A 23983-nucleotide genomic window follows, 5' to 3' on the forward strand; every position below is an offset into this window, starting at 1 on the left:
CAGACCCTCTGCAGATATGCAGGGTTCTCCCTCTGTATAGTTCTTTTCTCCCTGATACTCTCTTCTAAGAACTCTAACTTACTTGGTCTTCCTAGACTCTTGGTTCTGTTTCCTCAACACAGGAAGTTGGTCACACTCTGCCTCAGGACCTTCCCTCTATGCATGCTCTGGAAACTCTATCAAGGCATTAAAGCTGGAGCACTTCCTTTGTTTCCTGTCTCTCAGGGATTACTTTCCTTCACTGCTTAATGTTCAGGATCTTGAAAACTGTCCTTTCATGTTTATGTCTGCTTTTTGGGGGCTGCTTCAGGCAGGAGTCCCTATTATCCCATTTGGGCTAGAAACTCCATTAATGTTTGTAGGCATCTTCTTTATTTTTTTGGTTAAAGTTAAATGAATGCACAATTAGGGCACTCTGGAAACCAAGGAATAGTGTTTATAAAGTTCATTGTACTTACAACATATTTTTACCAAAGCATTATTTTTAGGCACTGAAAATACAGAGGTAAATAAAATGTCAATAATATTCAATGAAAACATTCTATCACAAACTGCTTAGAGTTCACTTTTCATTTATATCATGAGGGTACATAGCAGATAGTCATTAAAATAAACTGAGTTACTAAATGACCATTTCATTTTAAAAATAAATAGGTAAAGTTTACTGCTGCTGCTATTGATTTTTATTAAAATAAAACACTGACCAAAGAATAGACTTGATCCTAAAAAAGTGATGAAGTTTAAAATTTTGAGTAATTGAATTATGACCACATTTCAGATGAAAATAAATAAAGAATATATTCAATTAACCGTATTATTTCTTAATACAGTAACATTTTACTAGTGAAAGGAAACACTAGAGAAAAATTTTATCTTCCCCATAAAAAGCAAAGGTTTAATTCAGAAACCTAGGAATCTTTGAAAAAACATCTCCACCCAAATGTAAATATAAATTTATATCTAAAATATCAGATCTGTAATTCTGTTTCACCCTCAAGGCTTGTAATAATGTCATTAGAAGTACATTTCCAGGACAGTCTAGCTTACTGAAATAATACTAACATCTGACAGTGATCACATACTCTGTACCAAGCACTATGCTAAACACTTTGCATGCATTGTCTTCTTTAATCCACACCATATCCTATGGCATGGATATTATTTTTAATCCTATTTTTAAAGATGATGAAACTCAGAGGCAGTAACTAACTTGTCTAAGATCACATAATTGTGTAATTATAAGCAAGGATGGGACTTAAATTCAGTCGACTCTAAAGCTCATCTTCTCAAAATGAGCCACAAATTCATTACAAACAAGTAAAATAGGGCTAATTGTAAAAACTTCCATTAGAACGTTCCCTTGAAGTTCCCTTAGATAATGGTTTCCTCTAAGAATTAATATTTATATACGTAATATTTAATATTTTAATTTTTTATATTTTAGCTCAATATAACAGCACTTTTATTTTAAAAGGTGAAACTAAACTGATCATTTCTAATATACAGTTGATCCTTGAACAGTGTGAAGGTTAGGGCCCAATCGCCGTGCACAGTCAAAAATCCATGTGTAACTTCTGAATCCCCCAAAAGTTTACTAACAGTGTACTGCTGACCAGAAGCCTTACTGATAACATAAAGAGTGGATTAGCACATATTTTATATGTTATATTTATTACATACTGTATTCTTACATTAAGGTAAGCTAGAGGAAAGAAAATGTTAAGAAAACCATGAGGAAGAAAAATACAGTTACAGTACTGTACTGTATTTTTGAAAAAAATCTGAGTTAAGTGCACTTGTGCAGTTCAAACACAACTTGTTCAAGGGTCAACTGTATATGCAAGCACATAAGGCACTTGAATATTAAGAAAGAAAGTTTTGTAATTAAAGAATGTTGCAAAAAGATCAACAAAAAATATTCAGAGTAAAACTATAAAACCTTATTTTTTCTTATATATATATATATATATACATCCTTGTGAATACATAGCATATGAGGGGATGACACAATGTGCAGATGTAACTATTTCCACATTAACACACTTCCTTAAAAAGGATTTCTTTGTGTGTATAATTGATATTTATTATACTTGGAGAGTGGGTATAAAATGTATGTAATATTTCATATTTCTGTGCCATCACTGAGTAGAAAAAATATGGATCAGGGAGATAAGTCCCTCTTATAACAAAAGTCTGATGAAGTTAGTTAACACAAGTCTCAAAGCATATGCTCTGAAAGTCAGGCTTTGGATTTTCCCATATAGGCTCATTTGTATACTCCTGAGAGTGTAAGAGATGAACAAAAGTAAGGGATCTTAGAGAATATTTCACTTTTGAAGAAATTACAGTAATATTTTTGTTATTTACCTGAAGATTTTCACAGGTCTCTTGACTATAAGTGAGTCTCTGGATTTCTGTAGGTGAAACAAGATATAATGCTTGTCCATTGTTGGTGAAGCAGAATGTTCTGGCTATCCGCATGTTGGTGAGGGGCAAGTAATAGACATCCAGTAGAGGCCTTAAACTTGGCAAACTTGAGAAAAATATTAAAAAGTTGTTAATAAGAAACAAGGTAGGTTTTGGAAAACAGTATGGAGGGTTCTCAAAAAGTTAAAAATAGAACCACCTTATGATCCAGCAATCACACTATTGGGTATTTACCCAAAGAATACAAGAACACTAATTCAAAGAATACATGCATCCCTATGCTTATTTATAGCAGCATTATTTACAATAGCCAAGATATGGAAGCAGCCCAAGTGTCCACTCACTGATAAATGGACAAAGATCTACATCTTCTTCCATATATATTGTGTGTATCTATATATATAAACATGTGTACATATGTGTGTGTGTGTATACACACAATGGAATATTATTCATCCATAAAAAAGAATGAAGTCTTGCCATTTGCAATGACACGGATGGAGCTAGAGAGTATAACGCTTAGTAAAATAAGTCAGAGAAAGACAAATACCATATGATTTCACTCATAGGTGGAATTTAAGAAACAAAACAAGCAAAGGGAAAAAATAAGAGAGAGACACAAATCAAGAAACAAACTCTTAATTAGAGAACAAAGTAATGGTTACCAGAGGGGAGGGCGATGGGGGGGGTGGGTTAAATAGGTGATGGGGATTAAGGAGTGCACCGTCATGATGAGCACCGGGTGATGTATGGAAGTGTTGAATTACTATCGTGCACACCTGAAAGTAATACAACACTGTATGTTAACTAACTGGAATTAAAAAAAATAAATAAACAAGGTAGTTTTAGTCTTGAACAAAGTATTATAGAAGGCAAAAATGGCAGTACCTTATAAACCTTATGATTTAGCATACTTGAGAGGTAGATAAAACTGATTTGTATTCTTCATAAATTTGTTCACTCTTAACTGAATGAAAATAAATTCTCAGTGTATAAGACTGTAAACAAAAGCATTTCATTTAAGTGGAATATAATTCTGTAGTGTTATGTTTTAAGGGTGTAAATGCCATCTTTGTGTTTTTTAAAAATGTGTAACTCTTACCTGAAAGTCATAATATGTCCATTGGCGCAGAAACAGGCAAGGCAGATACTGTTACTCAATGCTACAATATCTCCACGAAGCACAAATGAGGTCTCTGTAATGTTTTGCTTGTAAGCACAGTTCTGAGTTGGCAGTGAGATGACTTTTGCTTGCTTTTCAGAACATATCACTGCATACTGGTTTTCACTAATTTCCTGAGAAGAGGAAGGGGATACGGAGACAGGCCGTCGTTTCTTTAATTTCTCCTTTTCATCTTTTTCTTCGGGAACATTGTGTTCTTTCCAGGATTCATATGCAGGTGGCACTAAGCAGCCTGTGGTATCCAGGAATGCCATTCTCAGGATCGCCCCTTTTAACCTCAATATAGTACCTAAAATACGTAAATATAGTAGATAACGAGTATTTTAACATCCACAGCAAATATGTTTATCCAACTCTGACACAGAATAGACATTCAACAACATGTAGAATGTACACTAAACTGAAACTGAACACTGGCTTACTGAAGGGATTCAACCTTCAAGCATGTATCTGAGTCCAGAAAAAGAAATCAGAACTACATGCCCCAAACTGATAAATATTGGGATGCCTGCAACTATGTCTTATCTCATATCTGCCAAGTGTACTACTGACAAGTGTGAGAGCAAGTGGATGGTGCCTAGGAGCTGCACTGTCCAATATAGCAGCCACTAGCCACATGTGGCTACAGAGCCCTTGAAATACGGCCTGTCCAACTTGTGGCATGCTCTGAGAGTAAAATACATGCCGGATCTGAAGACTCACTACCAAAAAAAAAAAAAAAAATTAAAAGTAAAATATCTTAATAATTTAAAAACACTGGTTACATGCTGAAATGACAGCATTTTTGATATGCTAGGCTAAATAAAATGTTATTAAAATTTTATTTATTAAAATTAATTTAAAATTAATTTCACCTTGGTTTTTTTTTTTTTTTTTTACCTTTTTAATATGGCTACCAGAACATTCTTTATGTGGGTGATCTTTCCAGGCTTCTTTTTTTCTAACAACTAGGCATACAGAACATACTCAAATATTTACTGAGCTGAATGAATAAATCAAACTGTTTCTTTGATGTAAAGATAGTTCACAAACCATTAAAATCATAATTACATTTTAATTTTAAATTCCAAGTAATGTTAAAGTCCACTGTATAAACAAAGGATACACTAACGAGCACAATCATGTTTTTGTCTACCTAAATCAGCATAAATTAGTAATGAAAACCAGATTTCTCAGTTATTTCCAGATCTATCAGACTCCACATACATTTGATGAAACTGAATCTCATTTTCAATATACGAAGGTCATAAACTCTTTCTTAAGATCTGCTATTAAGTCACCTTTTCCTAATACTTCAAAGGAGAAAGATAACATATTTTAAGACTTCACATCTAGATATTAAAAATAGCCAACTATATGTTTAAAAAAAATACTTTTTGCTTTTTCTCCTAAATATGGTACCATCCTTTTGCTTATAAAACATAGCATTTTAAGGTATCTTAGAATGCATTAGAAGAACAGTTTTTTTTTTCATTTTCAAATGTAGTAATCATTTTAGACATGATCCTAGAGTTAAAAAAAATGCAAAACCTGAATGGCTGTATAAATAAACAATATTCTGGAATTTGATTCATGTATTCCTTCATTAAAAACGTAAGACTACATCTCCATTTAGTTTACATTTTAGAATTCATAGGTCAATTCAAAAATGAAAAGCAAAGGCTTCTACTAAATATAGCAAGTTAGATCTTCAATATAAATACAGCATGAAAGCATACATACCACTTGGAGAGACAATTACTGGCTGAAGAAGTCTTTGCTCTCCTCCTGGGGGAAGATTCAGTGCAATGACAAGCACTGTTCCCAATGTAGTACCAACCCATAAACACGGGGAGGGCGATGAATCTGCCTTTCGAGTAAAAGTTTCACAGAAATGAAGAGCAGAAATTGCTTCTCGAGATTCTTTATCAATGCTGGTTACACTGGAACTCCGTGATCGGCTGAAGGAATTATCTTTTATATCTGAAATGAATTAAAATGTTGTGAGATTGCTTGTTATAAAATCTCATAAAAATTTGGCCAAATAGTTAATCTGCAAAAAGACAAAACCTATAGCATATTTCAATTAAAAACAATTTACATTTTAAAAATTATTTGTCAGAGAGAGAGAGAGAGCACAAGCAGGGGGAGCGGCAGGCAGAGCAGGTAGAGGGAGAAGCAGGCTTCCCGCCGAGCAGGGAGCCTGATGCGGGACTCGATCCCAGGACCCTGGGATCATGACCTGAGCTGAAGGCAGACACCTAACTGACTGAGCCACCCAGACGTCCCCAAAACAATTTACTTTTATGTTAATAATTTTTTCCTTTGCTTAAATATAAAATACAAACAGATAAATTCACACTTCTCAGAAGTGAGCTGGATGTAATTCCAGTGAATTTTTGGATGTGTGATCTATATGGTTTTTGGTGTGGCTCTTTTGTTAGTATCCTGGTTGCTTTTCTAATCTTAGACCTCACCAACTTTTCTCATGATGCTGTTACTTCCTTTGGTAATGCAATTCCATGGTTGGGTAGAACTAGAAAACTGTGGGCATTTTTTTTTTTTTTTATGATGTTCGGTTAGCCAGCATACAGTACATCATAAGTTTTTGTTGCACTTTCAATTATTTACATTAAAAAAAAATCCATTTTGAAGTACTGATTCTACCTTCAAATCTGAAGATTTTTTTTTCAAATCTGTCCATATGAAAGCTTTTAATCCATAAAAATTTAGCCTTCTTTTCTTGAAAACCATTTTAACTGTAATCAACATTCATCCAAGGCATTTTACATCAAAACATATAACTGGTATCTGGCTCATACTTAATTTCATACCAGGTGTATTCCCTTTACTTGATTCTTTCTGTAATGACAGGGATACTTCAAAATTATACTAATAAACCTTCTCTTGTCTTCAGCTGCCTTCTTCACTGTGGCCAATTGCAAGTTTGCCTTGAGCCTTGGCCTCTTTTCTCTTGCAACTGCATTTCCAAATTTATGGGAATTTTTTCCTATAATGTCTCACTATACAAAATCAAAATACATTATTTCCCCAAAGTTCTAAATTCATCTAATGGCACTGTTTATTTTCATGACAACCCTGTTCTAGGGAACAACACTTAAAATGAGTTTCAGTTTTTCTTCTTCCCTTACACTTTACCTATACATCTGATGGAATGCCACGTCCAATGTTATTTTACTCCACTGTTGTTTCCCTCTTTCCATTACCAATCAACTTCCATTACCCTTCATTCAGGCCTTCACCATTCATGGAGACTGCTGATAATTCACAAGTGGTCTTCCCACCTTCATTCTGGCACTGTTCTAACCCAACTCAACTGAATTTTATAAGGTACAGTCATAATTCTACCACCTCTATTTAAAAAATTTTCAGTAGTTCCTCTTTATTTGATCACGTTTAGTATCTTACTCAGGTTTTTAAGACTCTCCACAAAATATTTCAACTCTCCTTTCTGGCCCTATCTTCAATGCTACCCTGCTTTTCAGGATCTTGTGGGAAAAAACTGAGTAAATCATTGTTCTCTGCTTGTGATTTTCTTTCTGATTGGTTCCTGTGCCTCACCCTTTTCTCTATCAAGATTGTGCTTATTTGTCATCTCAGGTACCATCATTTTCATGAAGTTTTATCTTGATTCCTAAAAACATATATGTTTTTTCTTTTTTTGAATCTTGATAGTTTTTTTCTCTCCCATGGCACTAATAGTACATTTGTTCTGTAGTTCTTCCAGACTTGTCTTAGGCCTCACTCTAAAGCGACTCTAAGTTTCTTGAATACAAGAGCTGTGTCATTTTGAGCATAGTGCCTGGCTTATAAAAGTATCCAATAAATACTTGCTGAAGACAGATCTATAGTTGAAAGTATCTAAACCGATGTCTTGCTACCACACCTGTGGGATATATTAAAATTCTCAGCCGTTTCTACCGTTCACATCTAATAAATAGGTCCTCAAATCACATGCTTTCAATGCTATCATGAAAGAAATCACTTCGTGTCATAAAAAATAAAAAACACAGTCAAGTCTTCTAAATTGCACTTTATTAAATAAATGCTCCCTAAAAGCTTTTGTAATCAAATTTAAATTCAGGGACGCCTGGGTGGCTCAGTCAGTTAAGCATCAGACTTGATTTTTGGCTTAGGTCATGATCTCAGGGTCCTGGGATAGAGCCCCATGTCTGGCTCCATGCTCAGGAGGGAGTCTGCTTGTCTCCCTCTCTCTCTGCCCCTCCTGACTGCACCCGCGTGCTATCTCCCTAAATAAATAAATCTTTAAAAATTTAAATTCATAGATTGACAAATATTTCCCCAAATGATAATTATATACAACAGAATTTTGATTATAGCTAGCCTCCGAAAATAATAAAGCTACTAGTTATGGCAATAACATGGGTAATTTCCAACTATAGTGCCTAAAAATGTCTCTCTTTTGCCTATAATTCCTCTTAAAGATTTTGACATGGCAAAAAAGAACTATTTCCTGTAAATGAAACAACTTTCCATAAGCAACAGCCCCTTACTGGATGTGTGTGTAATATTAAATATATAAACTGATTCCAAATGCTAACTCTAAAGTTTTCAAAGTTATAAACAGATTTCTATAAATAATAGAAATTTTCTTTATTTTTTTAAGATTTTAAGTAATCTCTACACCCAACATGGGGTTCAAACTTACAACTCCAAGATCAAGAGTCTCATGCTCTACTGACTGAGCCAGCCAGGGACCCCAAACAATAAAATTTTAAATGTAGTTTCCAATGATAAAAATATTCGTTACTTTAATAAATCATACACATACAAGGTGATTGGACATTTATTTTCAGTTGTGACCCAGGGACAAAGATAGAAATCAATGAAAATTTGATAAGAAAATTTGAGGGGTGCCTCAGTGGTGCAGTTGGTTAAGCATCCAACTCTTGGTTTCAGCTCAGGTCATGGTCTCAAGGGTCATGAGACTGAGCCCCACATCTAGCTCTGTGCTCAGTGCAGAGTCTGCTTAAGACTCACTCTCCCTCTTCCTCAGCCCCTCCCCCTCGCTCTCTCTCTCTCAAATAAATCTTTAAAAAATTTAAAAAAGAAAATTTGATAATATAAATTTCATTATAATCTGTGTAAAAATTCTTACTCTTATCTATTAAAATTACAATAGGTGATTCACAACAATCTACTTCAAATGTTAATTCACAGGCCAAATAAACAGTGTTTTAATGGACTAATTTAACTATATAAAATTCATAAACTACACCTGCATTTTTATTATGACTTCTTTATAAAAATTAGCTACCAAAGAAACTCTTAAGTATAGATCAGTATGTGAAAATGAACTGAAATCAGAATCAATCCTAAACTTAAAATTCTATCTGCCTAGAGCTGTTTGAAAACAAGTTAGAATTTTTAGCAGTTCATGAATTACAACTTGTACTGACTATTGTTAAGTCAGATGTTGCAGATCTTTGTGGCTTAAATTTTAGAAATTGGGCAAGCTAAACAAAGGACTAGAAATTTCAATTTTAATTCTAGTAAGAAGAGCAAAAATGAAAATGGCTACCACTAAGCAAGGCCTACCATGTAAGACACACTTTCATAACACTTTCTATTTATCATTCTATTGAATCCACATAACAAGTGAAAAGTATTTATCATTCTATTGAATCCACATAACAAGTGAAAAGTATATGATAATACTTTTAGACACTTGGATTCAATAACAATAACTCGCCCAAGATGACAAAGCTAATTAGTGGAAGAGTCTGGACTTGTGTCATGTCCAAGTCTAAAACTTTCTCCAGCAACTCCAGGTAGACATGGGATTAGTCAAACCACCAAAATACAAGAGAAGAGTTTGGTTATTATTGAGAATTAAAGTTCAGTCTTTAAATACAAAAATATATTTGAACATGTGAGGTTTCTGGAAGCTGTTAACTCAGATAAAATTTGTCATTAATGCCTCTATCCAGCTGTAGGTGTTACAAGTATGTCACATCATTGCTTTCATGTTACTCTCTGGATGCCTAGACCATTCTACCTCTATATATTACCCTTTCCTTCCCACATAGAGCCTTATGCAACAATATTTTATTCCCCCAGTCAAAACATCATGCCAAGAGTTGAATTTGGTCAGGGTAAACTTTAGGACAAAAAACTAATTCACATTAAAGTATAAAAGTCTGATTTTTATTCCTCTGGTTGTTACCACTTAAAAAGTAACATCAGAAGCCTAACAATACCACCCATGGTTCCTGAGGCTGGGCCATAGAATCTAGGATGGTGAAGCTATAGACAAAGTGCAGCATTGCACTATTTCTTCATAAGCCAAAGTGAATTCTAGTCACAGAAGCTTCCAGAGCTGTAGGGTAGTCCAACAGCCTCAGCTGCTTTAGGAACATCTGGTAGTTTGAGCCTATCAATAGAATTGTTTTTCCGCATTGACACCCCAGCCAATGTAAAACAATTACTAGCTAAGAATCTCTACCAAAAAATAGTTTAGCAGTACAATGACTTGAAGGGAAATTACTTAAGCAGCATGGAGACTGTTCCAAGGTATGTATCAATCAGTTGTAATTGGCTTAGGGCACTGAAATACATGGGCATGTAAGCTAAAACATGAACTGAATAAAGATGATCTATACAAGCATGTGATATGCCCACTGATTAAATTACTTATATAAGTGTGATATTCTTTTTAAAAATAATTGCAGTATTTTTACTAATTTTAAAAGTACTTTTCTACATGTGTTTTCTCAGATTTTTTAGATACTAGAACGTAAAAACCATTTTAACTAGCAGTATTTAGTATTATTAAAATCACGGGCCTCTTTGAGAGTCTGATGAAAACTCTGCCCCTCAGATACACTTAATGTCAAATTACATCTTCCATTTATATAGTAAAGGGAGCTATTCCCTTCTCAAAACATATGTTATCTGATATTCTAGGATTAATTCTTGTTCTACCAGTCCTACTACAGGATTCTACGAAATTGTTTTTCCTATGTTCAAGAATGGAAACTTGTACTGCTGACAATGGAAGACATTATGCCTACTCATTGATAGTTATATACCTTCTATCAGTATAACTGAGATAAGACCATGATTTGGAAATGCTAAAATTAGTATGGTGAAATGGACAATACCTAAATTTGCATTATGCATAAAAAGGCAGTTAAGGAATCTAGAGAATGGATAGTGAGAAGATGACAGGGGTGAGCAAATGTAAGGGAGGAAATCTAGATATTTCTAAGACCAAGATGGGTGAGACCATCTTCAGTCAGGCTACTTTTTATTTCATTAAAGACCATCACAATTTCTGAAATTAAAAAAAAAATGAGTTTAAAAAGAAATGCTGCAAGCTTATTTTTATCTTTACTGAAATGTCATTTGTCTCTATTCTGTGATATCAGGGAGCTGTTTTTGAGCTGAATCTAAAGCAAAAGTAATGTGTGAATATGTTCACTCTGCTTTCCTAGGGGATTAGTTGCATAGAAAGTGCTATAGAAAAAGAAATACATCCCAACTTATTATCATCAAAAATAATGATTCTTGATATGAGAAATTCATTGTAATATAGAAAACTAACTTACTGTGAAAAAGTTAAATAAGTTTATAAATTAAAAAGTTCAAGCAAGTTTTCAGATGGTTACATGGGCTATAACAACTTTTAACAGAAATTAATCTGAAATTGTACAAATTTTAGTCTTATACTAAATCTTATTTAGATATAAAGTATGAGAGCTGAGAAAATATTATTTTGGTTTGCTTGGATTTATAATTTTATAATTTATAGATGACATTCTAGAGGCTATTAATCCTTAAACATCTTAGTCATTTTAAACTTGATTTCTGATAAAAATCTAGTCTATGGTAATTTTAAATCTAATTTCCTTGTCTTCCCTTTGAAGAGAGTTTAACTATTATGGATTTTATCCATTCATTCATTCATTTACTTATTTAAAGATTTTATTTATTTATTTGACAGAGAGAGACACAGCGAGAGAGGGAACACAAGCAGGGGGAGTGGGAGAAGGAGAAGTAGACCTCCCGCCAAGCAGGAGCCCAATGCGGGGCTCGATCCCAGGACCCCGGGATCATGACCTGAGCTGAAGGCAGACGCCCAACGACTGAGCCACCCAGGTGCCCCATTCATTTATTTATTTTACTTACCTAAGTCAGGCTTTAGGTCAGTAGGCAAGCTTAACTTCCTTGACATCTTTGCTGAAAAATAAAACCCATTTTTAAAGTTCTGAAGAATATTTGATTCATATTTGTTGATACCAGCTGCTCTTCCAGATAGAAGTAAATACTTTTATTACTAAATCTAGAGGCTAAGATAATTAAAATATGATTAATAATATTATAGGTTGAAAGTAAATCTTGTTTTCAACTTTTTAAAAGTTTGTACTTACTTGATGTATTATCTTTGTGTGCTTGAAGCTGTTACTTCAAGAAAGCTTTTTAATTCTAACTGTTAATTATTTCTTAGGCTCATAGGAAAGGGTTAGGCTTTTCTAAGAGAAGCAGAGTCATTTCTTAGAAGGAAGGTGTTGCAGGTAAGGACAATAGAGGCAGAAGACAGAGTTTGGATAGTTGATATAATAAAATCTTTCCAGTTCCTCATGTTCATAGCTACTGTGTTCATTACTTTTTAAGTTAATCTCTAGAATATAGGACAACTTCTATCTAAGATTAAATTTACGTATTTGATTACATCATACAACTATCGGAATTCACCTGTTCTTGATACAAGTTAACACCTCTATTTATATGTCAGTGCAAAACAAACAAAACAAAGTCATGCCAATCTAAAATTATGGTATTTACAAAAATGTAAACTATATGTCAATTTCTATTTTGCACCAGAATAAAAAAGCCTCTGTATAAACTTACTGGGAATTCACTTTCCATCCTCAAAGTCAGTTACTGCCTTAATCTAGGAAGTGATTTAGAGTTAGGAGTTGTTTAACTATATCATGTTAGTGGCAATGCATGTGTAACAGAATAGTGCTTCCTACGCACAATTTTGAACAAGCACTTGTTTAATACAGGAATGCATATATTGGGTTAAATTTTGGGCTGTTAAGAGATATTTAGAGCACAGACCCTGCTAGTCCATAAGGGCGCCATGTAAACAAAGAGAAATCCAGTCATAGTATATAACTTCCCATCTAAAAAAATGACAAATCCAGTATTAGGAAAGAGGCATTAGGCAAACTGGGAAGGGTTGGGGGATTCAAGTTTTCATTTCTAAGCTTCATCAATCTAATCATCATCCTCTAAAAATCAAGAATGAGTCAAAAATGCAATCAGTCCTATCCCATTTTCACTCAGACATAATCAGTATCAGTTAAAAGATAAAATGTACTACAAAACAAAACTAGCCAATGAAATCTGTGGTTAGTTGATTTCATATAAATGGTTGCCATCATACTTAATATGCAATTCCCTAAAATTAGAAGATATTATACCCCCAAAACCATCTTCTAAAAATGCAATATTAAACACTTTCAAGATAATTCAAAGAGGTTTTCACCAAATACCATGGGTACAATGTACACAGACTGATAAATAGTATCTATACATTATTATGTGTTATCTGAAGTATAAAAATCAGTCTGGTAGAGTCTAAAGACATTAATCAGATGGTGTGGATGCCTCTCTAGACTACTCTGCTTTGATCCAGTTATTCTTTCAGACCAGTGCTTAACAAAAACTTGAAAGTACACACCAATCACCTGGTGATCCTGTTAAATCAGATTCTGATTCTATACTACTGGACTAGGGTCTGAGATCTTACACTTCCAACAAGCTCCCAGAAGATGCCAGTGCTGCTGGTCTATGAACCACACTTTGAGCAGCCAGGTCCCTAGACTAAAAGAAACTTCAGGATAGGAACCAAAACTAATTGAGCAAACTCAGTATGCATATGCAGTTAGTTCATAACAAACATTCCCTGGACAAGCTTCAATATCTAGGTTCATAAAATGTGGAAGGATAAAGTATAGTGGTTAGGACTGGATTTGGCATCAGATCAAACCTTAGGGGGAATCCACTTCAAGCAACTACCAGATGTATGACTTTAGGCCAATCACTTTGCCTCTCTAAACCTGAAATTTCCTCATTTGTTAAATGAGGATAGATAATAATGCCAATTTCATAGCTGTGAAGATTATACAAGATGATGTAAGCAAAGCACTGAGCATAATACCTGACACACGATATGGATTTAATAAAAGTTAGTTATTAATAAGTAAATATGATTTCTAAATAAACTGCAAAATGCTATACAAACGAGCTATTAATACACTTGTAAATAACCGAGCATTCCTTTATTCTAATTCTATGATAATATTCCAAGTAACTAAAACAAGAAAATGGGAAAAAAAAAACCTTAGGACATTAAGTATAGAATGGTATGCACCACTGTTAAGTTCAACCTTGTTTGTTTCAAAAACTAAATTCAATATACAGCTAAACATAACAAAGAAAAGAAATAACTTGAATAATTTACAAGCTAGATCAAGTTTATTCCTCATTAATTTGAGACTACATTAAGTAAATATTTTGTCAATTAGAAATGCATCTGTTGAAGCTTTCACTCAGTAATCATATACATACTTCTGCCAAAAAACTGCACTAGCATGAAATTTCCTTTTGAATTTCTTAAATGTATGCTTTCAATCTCCCTCATGATTTTCTACTAGAAATTCTTTTATATAAATTCTCAAATATTCAAAAAATTTAAGTTAATCTTTCCCATAAAATACAATATTTTTTTTGGTCTAGCAACTTATCATGTTAAAAAAAACTGAATATAACCAACTTTCAAATAATTCTTCAGTTGGTCTAATTTTGACATTTTATTGAGGTTAAAATCACGCACAAAAATGACTAGGGAGATTTTCCGACTTCACTATAAATGTCACAAAATGATTTAATTATGGGGCCTAATATTTTTTCCTGAACACTCTGCAGTTGGGAGACCCACAACCTGACCACAAACTCAAACACAGTGTTCAAAATATTTAAGCCACACTGCTATAACACCTTGATATAATTGTGAGCAATCTCCTTGAACAAAGAACTTGAAATGACAATGTTAAAAGATTAACCTTTGTTATTTTGTGTTAATTCCACTTACCAATTAATATTATAAAAAAGACACAGAACTAATAATTTTAATGAATAGAAAAATATTTTTGTTACATGTAGAGGTGGAGACAAAGGCAGAGGAATACTTACTAACCTATTAAATATTTACTGGGCACACGCCAGCCATGTGCCAGAAGGCAGGGATTTCCTGCCCTTCAAGAGTTCACAGCCCCTTGGAGGAATGAAATAACTCCGCTGAAATGTACCAAGTACTAACAGATGCATGCACAAGGTGCCAATTAGAGTACATTGAACTTGTAACTTTTTTACCCTGGAATACCCATGTAAGATCCTGGGACAAAAGATAAAGCCAGCAAGGAGTAACTCAGACTTTGTACATTTTTACAAAACTGTATGTTCCCCACTGGTTTGTTGACAGTATTTTTCTTTTGATGTAAAATTTACATACAAATGAACAAATCATAAAAACCTATTCAGTTTTGACAATGTACACACCTGTGTAACTCAAGCCCTTAACATGATATAGAAATTCATCAACACCCACGAAAGGTCATGCATATTCTTCCCAATCAATTCCTGTCCTCATCCCTAGAAATATCCAGTTCTGATTTTTTTTTTCACCATCAGTCAGTTTTGCTTATTCTAGAACTTCATATGCATGAAATTACATGGTATAAACTCCTGTGTAAGGCATCCTTCACTTGGGACAATGTTCTCTATCTTCTTCCCAAAATATTTTAAAGCTTACATTTTTTTCTTCAATGTATAAAATTAGAATTTTTAGATGAAAAACAGTCTCAATCAATAGATCCACAGGCATTAATAGATTAACATCTTCTAACTCTCCTCTCATACATATACATTTTATCTTTGCTTTTTTGAATTGTGTGTTCTTTACAGAAAGTTTGGAAAATATAGAAACAGAAAATATAGCCACCATGAATGCCCATCATCAAGAGGCAAGATGTTTGCATATTTCCTGCTACTTTTTAATATCCATTTTATGTAATATACAAATCTGTATCCTACTTTTTCCCACTACTAAAGGAAACATTTTCTTTCCTCAGTTGTTAGCATATGTTAATGACTGCATATTTATATGAACACATACTGAACAATAAGTTTTCCAATAAATAAGGCAATAAAAATGTACAAAAATATCTTCATATATTTTGATTATTTCCTTAGGAGAGCGTTCCATACTGGACAATCATTTCTAGTACAACTTTCCCCAAACCCCAAGGTCTTCTAAAGTATGTCTTTAAGAAGTAGTTTTAAGTTTAAAAGAAAGGCATATGATCATATTTTACAAACTTCTGTTTAGCTGAAAACAAAGACAAACAGGGATCAGAGAAATTTGGTAACATATACAAGTCCCAGCTTATAACTACATCCCCTCAAAACTCAAGTTGTCCTATTTTCTTATAGCATTGTGTGTAGCTGAGATATCTAAAGCCAGGCTGATTATCACCTACTTTTGAATGTAACTTATTTTTTATGAACACTTATGGCAAGGGGAAGAGCAAAAGGAGGGGGTGGGGAAGGATTTAGATCCTCGGCATTCCACACTGTATTTGTATTTATCTGCTGCCAAGTTCCATAGCCCTTTCTTCTGTAGTCTCTATCCCGTGATAGGGACTCATCTGGGTAATTTTATCGTATCAGATATTGAACTTTCAGTACTAGAATTTTCATTTTATTCATTATAAAGTTGCTATTTTCTCTTTGCTGCTGCTATTCTCTAATTCTCTATCTGTTCACTCATTGTGACCATTTTTTTTTTCTTTTCAGTACTAATACATATTATAGCAGCTGCTTTAAAAATCCTTAGCTAATTACAGCATCTAGATCATCTTTAAGTCTGTTTCTACTAATTTTTTTTATTTTTAATTATGGGTCACATTTTCCCTACTTTTGATTTTGAATCTTTATTTCACATGCCTAGGAACTTTTGACTGGATACTAGACAGAGTGTTGAATGGAGTCTGTATTATATCATGCATCTTAGTAGGTGTTGAGCTTTGCTCTGTCTTGCTGTTAAATTACTAGTGGATCCTTGGTTTTATCAGGTTTTATTCTTTGTTAGGGTAGGTCTATTTCAGTTTGAATTTAGTTCTAGGATATGGCATTTATGCTAAGAAGTGATCCTTACTCTTACAGAGTGGCCTTTCTGGGATATCCAGAATGACCAAGGTGTTCAGCAACGTCTAATGGCAACAATTCCTGGCCCTGCATGACTGGCAGTATCCTTGCTAGCTCTCAGACTCATAGCAGGTGGTTGCTGCTAGGCCTTAAGAGAGTCTTGCCCAGCTCAGGTACAGCTTTAGCCTGGAGTTGAACCTGAGTTAACCCCCACCCCCCCACACACAGACCTCTAGGAAGTCTCCTCTGTGCAGTTCCTTCCTGCCAAGTACAGTATCTCACAAATTCTAGTCACTTTAGCAGCCCAGAATGCCACTCTCTGCCTCCTTAACTTGATGAGACTGCAGCTCCTCCTGAGTTCCATCCACCCTGCCCTGCAACAGGAAAGTGTTCCACTGCAGAAACCCAAGGTCATGTGGCTCACCTCGTATTTTTCCTTTCTCTCAAGGATGGCAGCCCTAGACTTGCCTGTTGCTCAATGCCTAGAAAGAGCCTATATATTTTGACTAGTTTCACAGCTGTTTTCTGTGGAAGGCTAAGTCCCAAACCTAAGATCTAAAGTTAAAATTTAGGCCATTTATTTTTATCTTTTAATTTTGTGACTTCTAGGGAATATACTTGTTTTCAGGTCTGTTTAGTCAACCTCCTTGATGGCAGGTCCACAAGAGGCAGATCCAGTCCTCCTAGCATATACTCTGTACCCTAGTATAATTCTGTGGATGAAGCAGTTGTAGACTTTATCCAGCAATTTTTGGTGATCATATTTTTACTTCTTAGGAGTCTCAGAAGCACTTGCCAACCCAGTCACCTTGTCAGCTTTCATTGCATGTATAAAGAAACTTCTGCTCATGCTTTGAAGTTACTCAACTCCCAGTGAGGCTTTCAAACTGAAGATGTAAGATTTTGAATGCATTCTTGGAAGACCCTTAAGTTGTCTGTTTTTCTCTTCTTCAACTGTGTATTCTTCAACTCTTGCTCCCTGTACTCAGTATCTTCCTAGTTTTGAAAGCTTTTGTCACTAAAGATTATGAACTAGCTCTCTTCTTATGCCTTTGTCCACAGCAGAAACAAGGGGAATGATAATCGTTTCTTCAATCTGAAGAAAACTGGTATCAGAGATATGTCTTGGCAGGCTGTAAACCCGAGTCTCTACTCCCTTCTTATAAACTGGAGTGAAGATATCAAGCTGACTGGCTGAGTAAGTAGTAAAGAGCTTCATTTGCTTGGTAGGAATAAATGAAGTGATGCATGATTACAAATCATGTCTGCAATGGTAGTTTCAACAGCAAGGAGAGAAACAAATCTCAAGAGCACTGCTTGGACCTCTGTACACAGATGACAGTTTTGTCATGGCTGATACTTTTCAGTTCTTCGCCACTGTACAAATCTTTGTAAAGTTTCTCAACTATGGAGATTCATATTGCTTCTGTGAAATTAGGCAGCTGTTTTATAATTTTGCTTTAATTTTTCTATCTACTGTGTTCCACATCTTATTTTTCTAAGGGAAGGTTTCTTAGAAGAAAGGAAAACGGAAGTGTAATTTCTGCTTTTTGGAATGTGACTTTTATCAGAAACAGTATACCAAGAATAACAGGTAAAGGGACTTCTTATTATGGCAGTATGAAGATGCCAAAAAAACCAAATCTTTGTTTATACAGAGAGGTTCAATAATTAAAAGGAGGTGACAAATCAGTTTTTCCACCATCTGCAGAGATCCAATGCTACTCTTTTCAAGCAAAATGTTGAAATGTATGCATATTATATTTTAAAAATCAGAATAGTAACAAGACTAAAAATCAGCTTATAGGATATGGCAAAGAATCCAAGGGCAAGTGAGACGAAGTAGAAATTCTTGCCACTTATCACACATTATTTTAATAGCCATTAGAACTAATAATATCAATGCCTATCAATGTCTATCTCCCATGTTAGAATATAAATTCCATGAGTTTGGAGAGAATATTTATCTTGCGAAATACTGCATCTGTGTATGTGTATAACAATGTGTGGTCAATGAGCATGGTGATGAATAAATAAATGAACACAAACTGTCACTGGAATTTTACTTCTATAGAAAGAAGCTGAATTTTCTCATAAATGAAATAAAGAAAGGGCAAATTAAACACAGGCCTATTCATCAAACAGATCACTTGTGAAATATGGAACACATATCCATTACCTGAAATGAAGGGGAATCTTTAAAGTTTCTCTTAAAGATTCAGCTATATAGCATGTTCTTCTAATTCTTGAACTCTTATAGCTTTAGTCTTCAATATTTTTCCCATTTCTATTTGCTTCCCATAAATTCCTAAAACTTAATGTCTAGGATATCATAATAAACTCTGCAGCATTTTCTACAGAATAAAAGATGTTACAAAACCCTAAGTGTTATATGCGGAATTGTTCCTCCAGAATTTGTATGTTGAAGCATTAACCTTCAATTTCTCAGAACGTGAGGTATTTGGAAACAGGGCTTTTAAAAAGAGGTGATTAAGCCGAAATGAGGCCATTAGTGGTACACCTCATCTCATCTGACGGGAAGAGGTAATTTAAACACACAAACACCACAGCTGCACCTGCAGAGAAGGAAGATTATATGAGACTCAATGAAAAGGCAGCCATCTGCAAGCCAAGAAGAAACCAAACCTTTTAACACCTTGATCTTGGACTTCTAGCCTCCAGAGCTATTCTAGAGGAAATAAATTTCTGTTGTTTCAGTCACCCAGTCTGTGGTATTTTGTTATGGCAGCTACTTGCAAACTAATACCAAGTAATGGTAGAACATGCCAGTGTGTGTGTGTGTGTGTGTGTGTGTGTGTGTGTGTGTGTGTGTGTGTGTGTGTGTGTGAAAAATGTATATTTAGATTGTGTGTGTGTGTGTGTGTGTGTGTGTGTGTGTGTGTGAAAAATGTATATTTAGATTTAGCCAGCTGGACTCAGCTTAGGTGATCCCAACTTTGTTGGCAACATCCAAAGCATCACAGTCAGGAGCCAGTTGAACATATGCCTTCTTCTCTCCACTGGGCCTAATCAGGGTGTTGACCTTGGCCACAACAATGTCAAAGACCTTCTTCACAGCCTGTTTGATCTGGTGCTTGTTGGCCCTGGCATCCAGAATGAACACAAGTTGTGTTATTGTCTATTTTCTTCTTGGCTGACTCAGTGATTAGGGGGACTTGATGGAGGCACAGTGGTCACGCTTGTTTCTCCTGGGGGTGCTCTTTCGAGGCTATTTGGGCTGCTTTTGGAGAATGCAGTGTCTTGGGCCATCGGAATGCTGTGATGTGCATCTGCACATCTGCATCTTCTTCTTCTTTTTTGTGATTGTGAACACCTTTCAGCACTGCTTTCTTGGCCTTCAAAGCCTTTGCTTTGGCTTCAGGTTTGGGAGGGTCAGCAGCTTCCTTCTTCGCTTTCAGTACCATCTTTGTGAACAGGACTGCCATGTTAGCAGTTCTATTCAAACAATATTTGACAAAGAAATTATTTCAGTAATTTAATTTGGATTAATTTACTTTATGTTAGGAATCAAACAACAAGTTATTTCTGGAAAGATCTTTTTACATTCTTCCAATGTAAGAAAAAGATGGTTCTATGGAAAAAGAAATGCATCCACAGGAAGTACTGTGATATAAAAGACAAACAGACTTTGCTGAGATTTTATTATGAAATTTGACAGAAAATACATTCTGAAATAAAATTAAAATCCAATACACATTATGCCATACTCTTCTGTTAGTGATCCTGAAAAAAGAAAAAGAATTCATTAGAAAACCTCAGACTTGTATAACGGTTGTAAGGTACCTGACTATGAAATTTAGTTCTTCACAAATTAAGAGTAATTTTACCTGCAAAAATGGTATTACTGCACACTCGACTCATCATCTCTTTCAAGATGAGCTTCTATTCTTCAAGAGCCATACTGTGGATTAAATATAAAGATGAACTTCTATAGAAGTAACAGCCACACATTTGGGATTGAGTATTGGGGAATATAAAGTAGAAATATCAGTACTAATCTGAGTTTTATAATGAATTAGAATAATTTTATAACTTAAAATTCTACTTAATTAATTTGATACATACCTTTTTATTCACATGGCAGGCTCCAAATGGACCTCTGAGAATTTCTTTTTCAACTTGTAAATACAAAAGAATTGAGAAGACAGCACAAGAAAAAGAGAACTTATAGCATGAGAGTGGAGACATGCTATAGTAAAATAAGAGTCAAGAGACCTGGATTCTGGTCCTGACTAGGTCATTACTGTGAAACATTATTTTGGATGTGCAACTTAACTTCTTTGAGGCTCAATCTCTTTTCTTGAAGAATAAGGGGGCTTGAGCAGATTTAAAATTGTAGGATTTAATGAATTAGTAATTTAGAATATAATGACCAAGAACTTATTTAAGTTGCATTAGAACTCTTTAATTTAAAAAAGGAAACATTGGGACTTAGGTAAAGGAGAACTAATGAAAACAGTATTTGGACTAATGATCATTATCTTCATTTAAATTGACTTCAAAACTCACTGTAGTTTTTGCTAGAAAAGAAAATTAGTCATTACCCAAGTAACTGCTAACCCAGAATCTGAGAGATTAAAAGGACTATGGAGGTACAATCCTCCCTAGGTTTACAAATACCACCTGAAGAATATCTCTAGTGACTGGAACTTGGGAGGTGCTCATTAAATGGAGCCAAGATTTCTACTTGTTTTGACCCAATGCTCATTAAGTTACTGTATTTTTGAATGTTTATATTTTAATCTCTAGTTATTATTTCCCCCTCACAGCTTCATGTAATCATTTCTTCTATATGAAAATTAGTAATAATATGGGACATGGGCTTGTAGACTATAGAATCCAGCTAGAAATCTACTTTCACAATGAAATAGAATCAATGAAATAGAATTAACAATCTTTAGAAAAGGTTCATGTAGTTTCAAACTCTACCAAACAATGCTAGCATCTGGACCATATTTTATTCATAAGGTATCATGAAAAATTTGATTAACACTTTAAAAAAGACATACATTTTAGGACTATTTTTTACAAACTTAACAAAAAGCTTGAGAGAATTTTATATTTCCAAAGTTTCATATAAAATATAAATAATAAGCAAATTAAAAATTGGTAGCTACTCTTATTTTCTAAATGATTTACAGAAATGGTTAGCACTATAGGAAAGATTGATTTTGGAAATGGTGGTCAAGATTTTACTAACAAAAATTAATCATCAAGTACGAACAGGCAAAATATATCTCCATATGTGTATTACATGCATGCACCTTTCTTCAGGGATGCTGAAACTGCATTATATTCCGCTATATTTTTGCTGTTAAACTCACAAGACTAAAGTTATGCCTTTTGAGGCTGCTGTTCTTAGGCATGAACAAGGAAGTCACTGTCAGCCTCATTCATCTGAGTTAGCTGTCAGCCAGGAAACAAGGAAGCTAGGCTTTGGGTAGATGGGTTAAGGGCTCAACTGTTCACTGTAGCTACTTGAGTCTGGTCTTTGAGGAAGGTAGACTTCCAGGCCCTGTATATTAGGTTTGGGTAACAGGCACCAACACAACCATGATCTGGTGGTAGGGCAGAACGTAACAGGAAACACCTTTTCTCCTAGGTTACTACGTAGATAGAACAGGGCCATAACCAGAATATCTAGTTACAAATCACACAATGGATTTGTTTTTGAATCCTTACAGACTTTAGTAAATTGTCTTAAGAACTAATATAGTAGTACAGCGTTGAAAGGACGAACAGTGAAGTCAGACTCCTCGGGCGGGAGTTTGCTAGCTGTGTAACTGACAGATACATTACTTATATTCTACCTCTCTGTTCCTCATCTGTAAAACAGAGAAGTAATAGTAAGTAGCTCCCACTGTAGTTACATTGAATGGATTAAATAAGAAATATTACTTATAAAGGGCTGGCATGTGTCAGAAAAGTTGTCATCGTTAAGTATATATATGTATATTTTTTTTAAAAAAACTGTTATCATCTCGGCTATCTCAGCTGTACTGTCGGGCAGTAAAAAAGGGGTTGATTTTCCAAGCTTAGGTCAGAGTGTTAAGGAATGACATTTTGCACCTCACCCCTCCAATATTGGCAGCAATTACTTTCAAAGAAAAGGTGAAGCTGCAGAAACAAAGTTTTGGAGCCAAGACATCTCAGTTGGCCTTCCAAGCAAGGTGGCTTCCTTACTAGTCTTACTAGGGTCTAGATTTATTCTCATGCCCTCCCTTATTAGGTCACTGCATCACTACAGTTATAGTTGAAGCTACAAATGTTTGTAGACTGAGGAAGAGAGAGGTGATAATTTTATGAGGCTTAGGATACTTCAGAGCAAGTGCAGGACTGGATGGTAGGGAACACCAAGCTCAGAATGTTCAAGGAATCCTAGCATTTTCTTAAAAAAAAAAAATTATTTTAGAGAGAGACAGAGACAGCACGTGGGGGAGGCAGGAGAGGAAGCGAGAGAATCTCAAGCCAACTCCCCATTGAGTGGGGGCCCGTTGTAGGGCTCGATCTCATGACCCTGAGATCATGACCTGAGCTGAAGCCAAGAGTCGGATGCTTAACCGACTGAGTCACCCAGGCGCCCCTCAAGGAATCCTAGCACTTTTTTTTTTTTAGGATTTTTTTGTTATGTTAATCACCATACATTACATCATTAGTTTTTGATGTAGTGTTCCATGATTCATTGTTTGCGTATAACACCCAGTGCTCCATTCAGTACGTGCCCTCTTTAATACCCATCACCAGGCTAACCCATCCCCCCACCCCACTCCCCTCTAGAACCCTCAGTTTGTTTCTCAGAGTCCACAGTCTCTCATGGTTCATCTCCCCCTCTGATTCCCCCCGCTTCATTTTTCCCTTCCTACTATCTTCATCTTCTTTTTTTTTTTTAAACATATAATGTATTATTGGTTTCAGAGGTACAGGTCTGTGATTCAACAGCCTTACACAATTCACAGCACTCACCATAGCACATACCCTCCCCAATGTCCATCACCCAGCCACCTCATCCCTCCCACCCCCCACCACTCCAGCAACCCTCAGTTTGTTTCCTGAGATTAAGAATTCCTCGTATCAGTGAGGTCATATGATACATGTCTTTCTCTGATTGACTTA

At 35.0% G+C, this 23983-nt stretch overlaps 1 protein-coding gene and 1 long non-coding RNA gene across 6 annotated transcripts in view; both read right to left on the minus strand.

Moving 5' to 3' along the window:
- Window positions 1-23983, minus strand: part of STXBP5 (syntaxin binding protein 5) — a 178905-nt gene that overhangs the window by 22345 nt on the left and 132577 nt on the right. For all 5 annotated transcript variants that reach the window (XM_027603983.2, XM_027603979.2, XM_027603982.2 and 2 more), the window contains 4 exons: window positions 11762-11812; window positions 5333-5572; window positions 3530-3899; window positions 2368-2533 (listed from right to left, as the gene is read on the minus strand). In XM_027603983.2, coding sequence (XP_027459784.1) covers window positions 2368-2533; window positions 3530-3899; window positions 5333-5572; window positions 11762-11812 — 827 coding nt within the window. The remainder of the gene's footprint in view (window positions 1-2367; window positions 2534-3529; window positions 3900-5332; window positions 5573-11761; window positions 11813-23983) is intronic.
- Window positions 19761-23360, minus strand: LOC113927813. The gene is made up of 3 exons (XR_003521749.2): window positions 20936-23360; window positions 20698-20771; window positions 19761-20593 (listed from the first exon to the last, which is right to left on the minus strand). It is a non-coding gene; the product is annotated as an uncharacterized LOC113927813 (long non-coding RNA).

The sequence above is a fragment of the Zalophus californianus genome, chromosome 7, assembly GCF_009762305.2.
Source record: "Zalophus californianus isolate mZalCal1 chromosome 7, mZalCal1.pri.v2, whole genome shotgun sequence".
In the NCBI taxonomy this organism is placed as follows: domain Eukaryota; kingdom Metazoa; phylum Chordata; class Mammalia; order Carnivora; family Otariidae; genus Zalophus; species Zalophus californianus.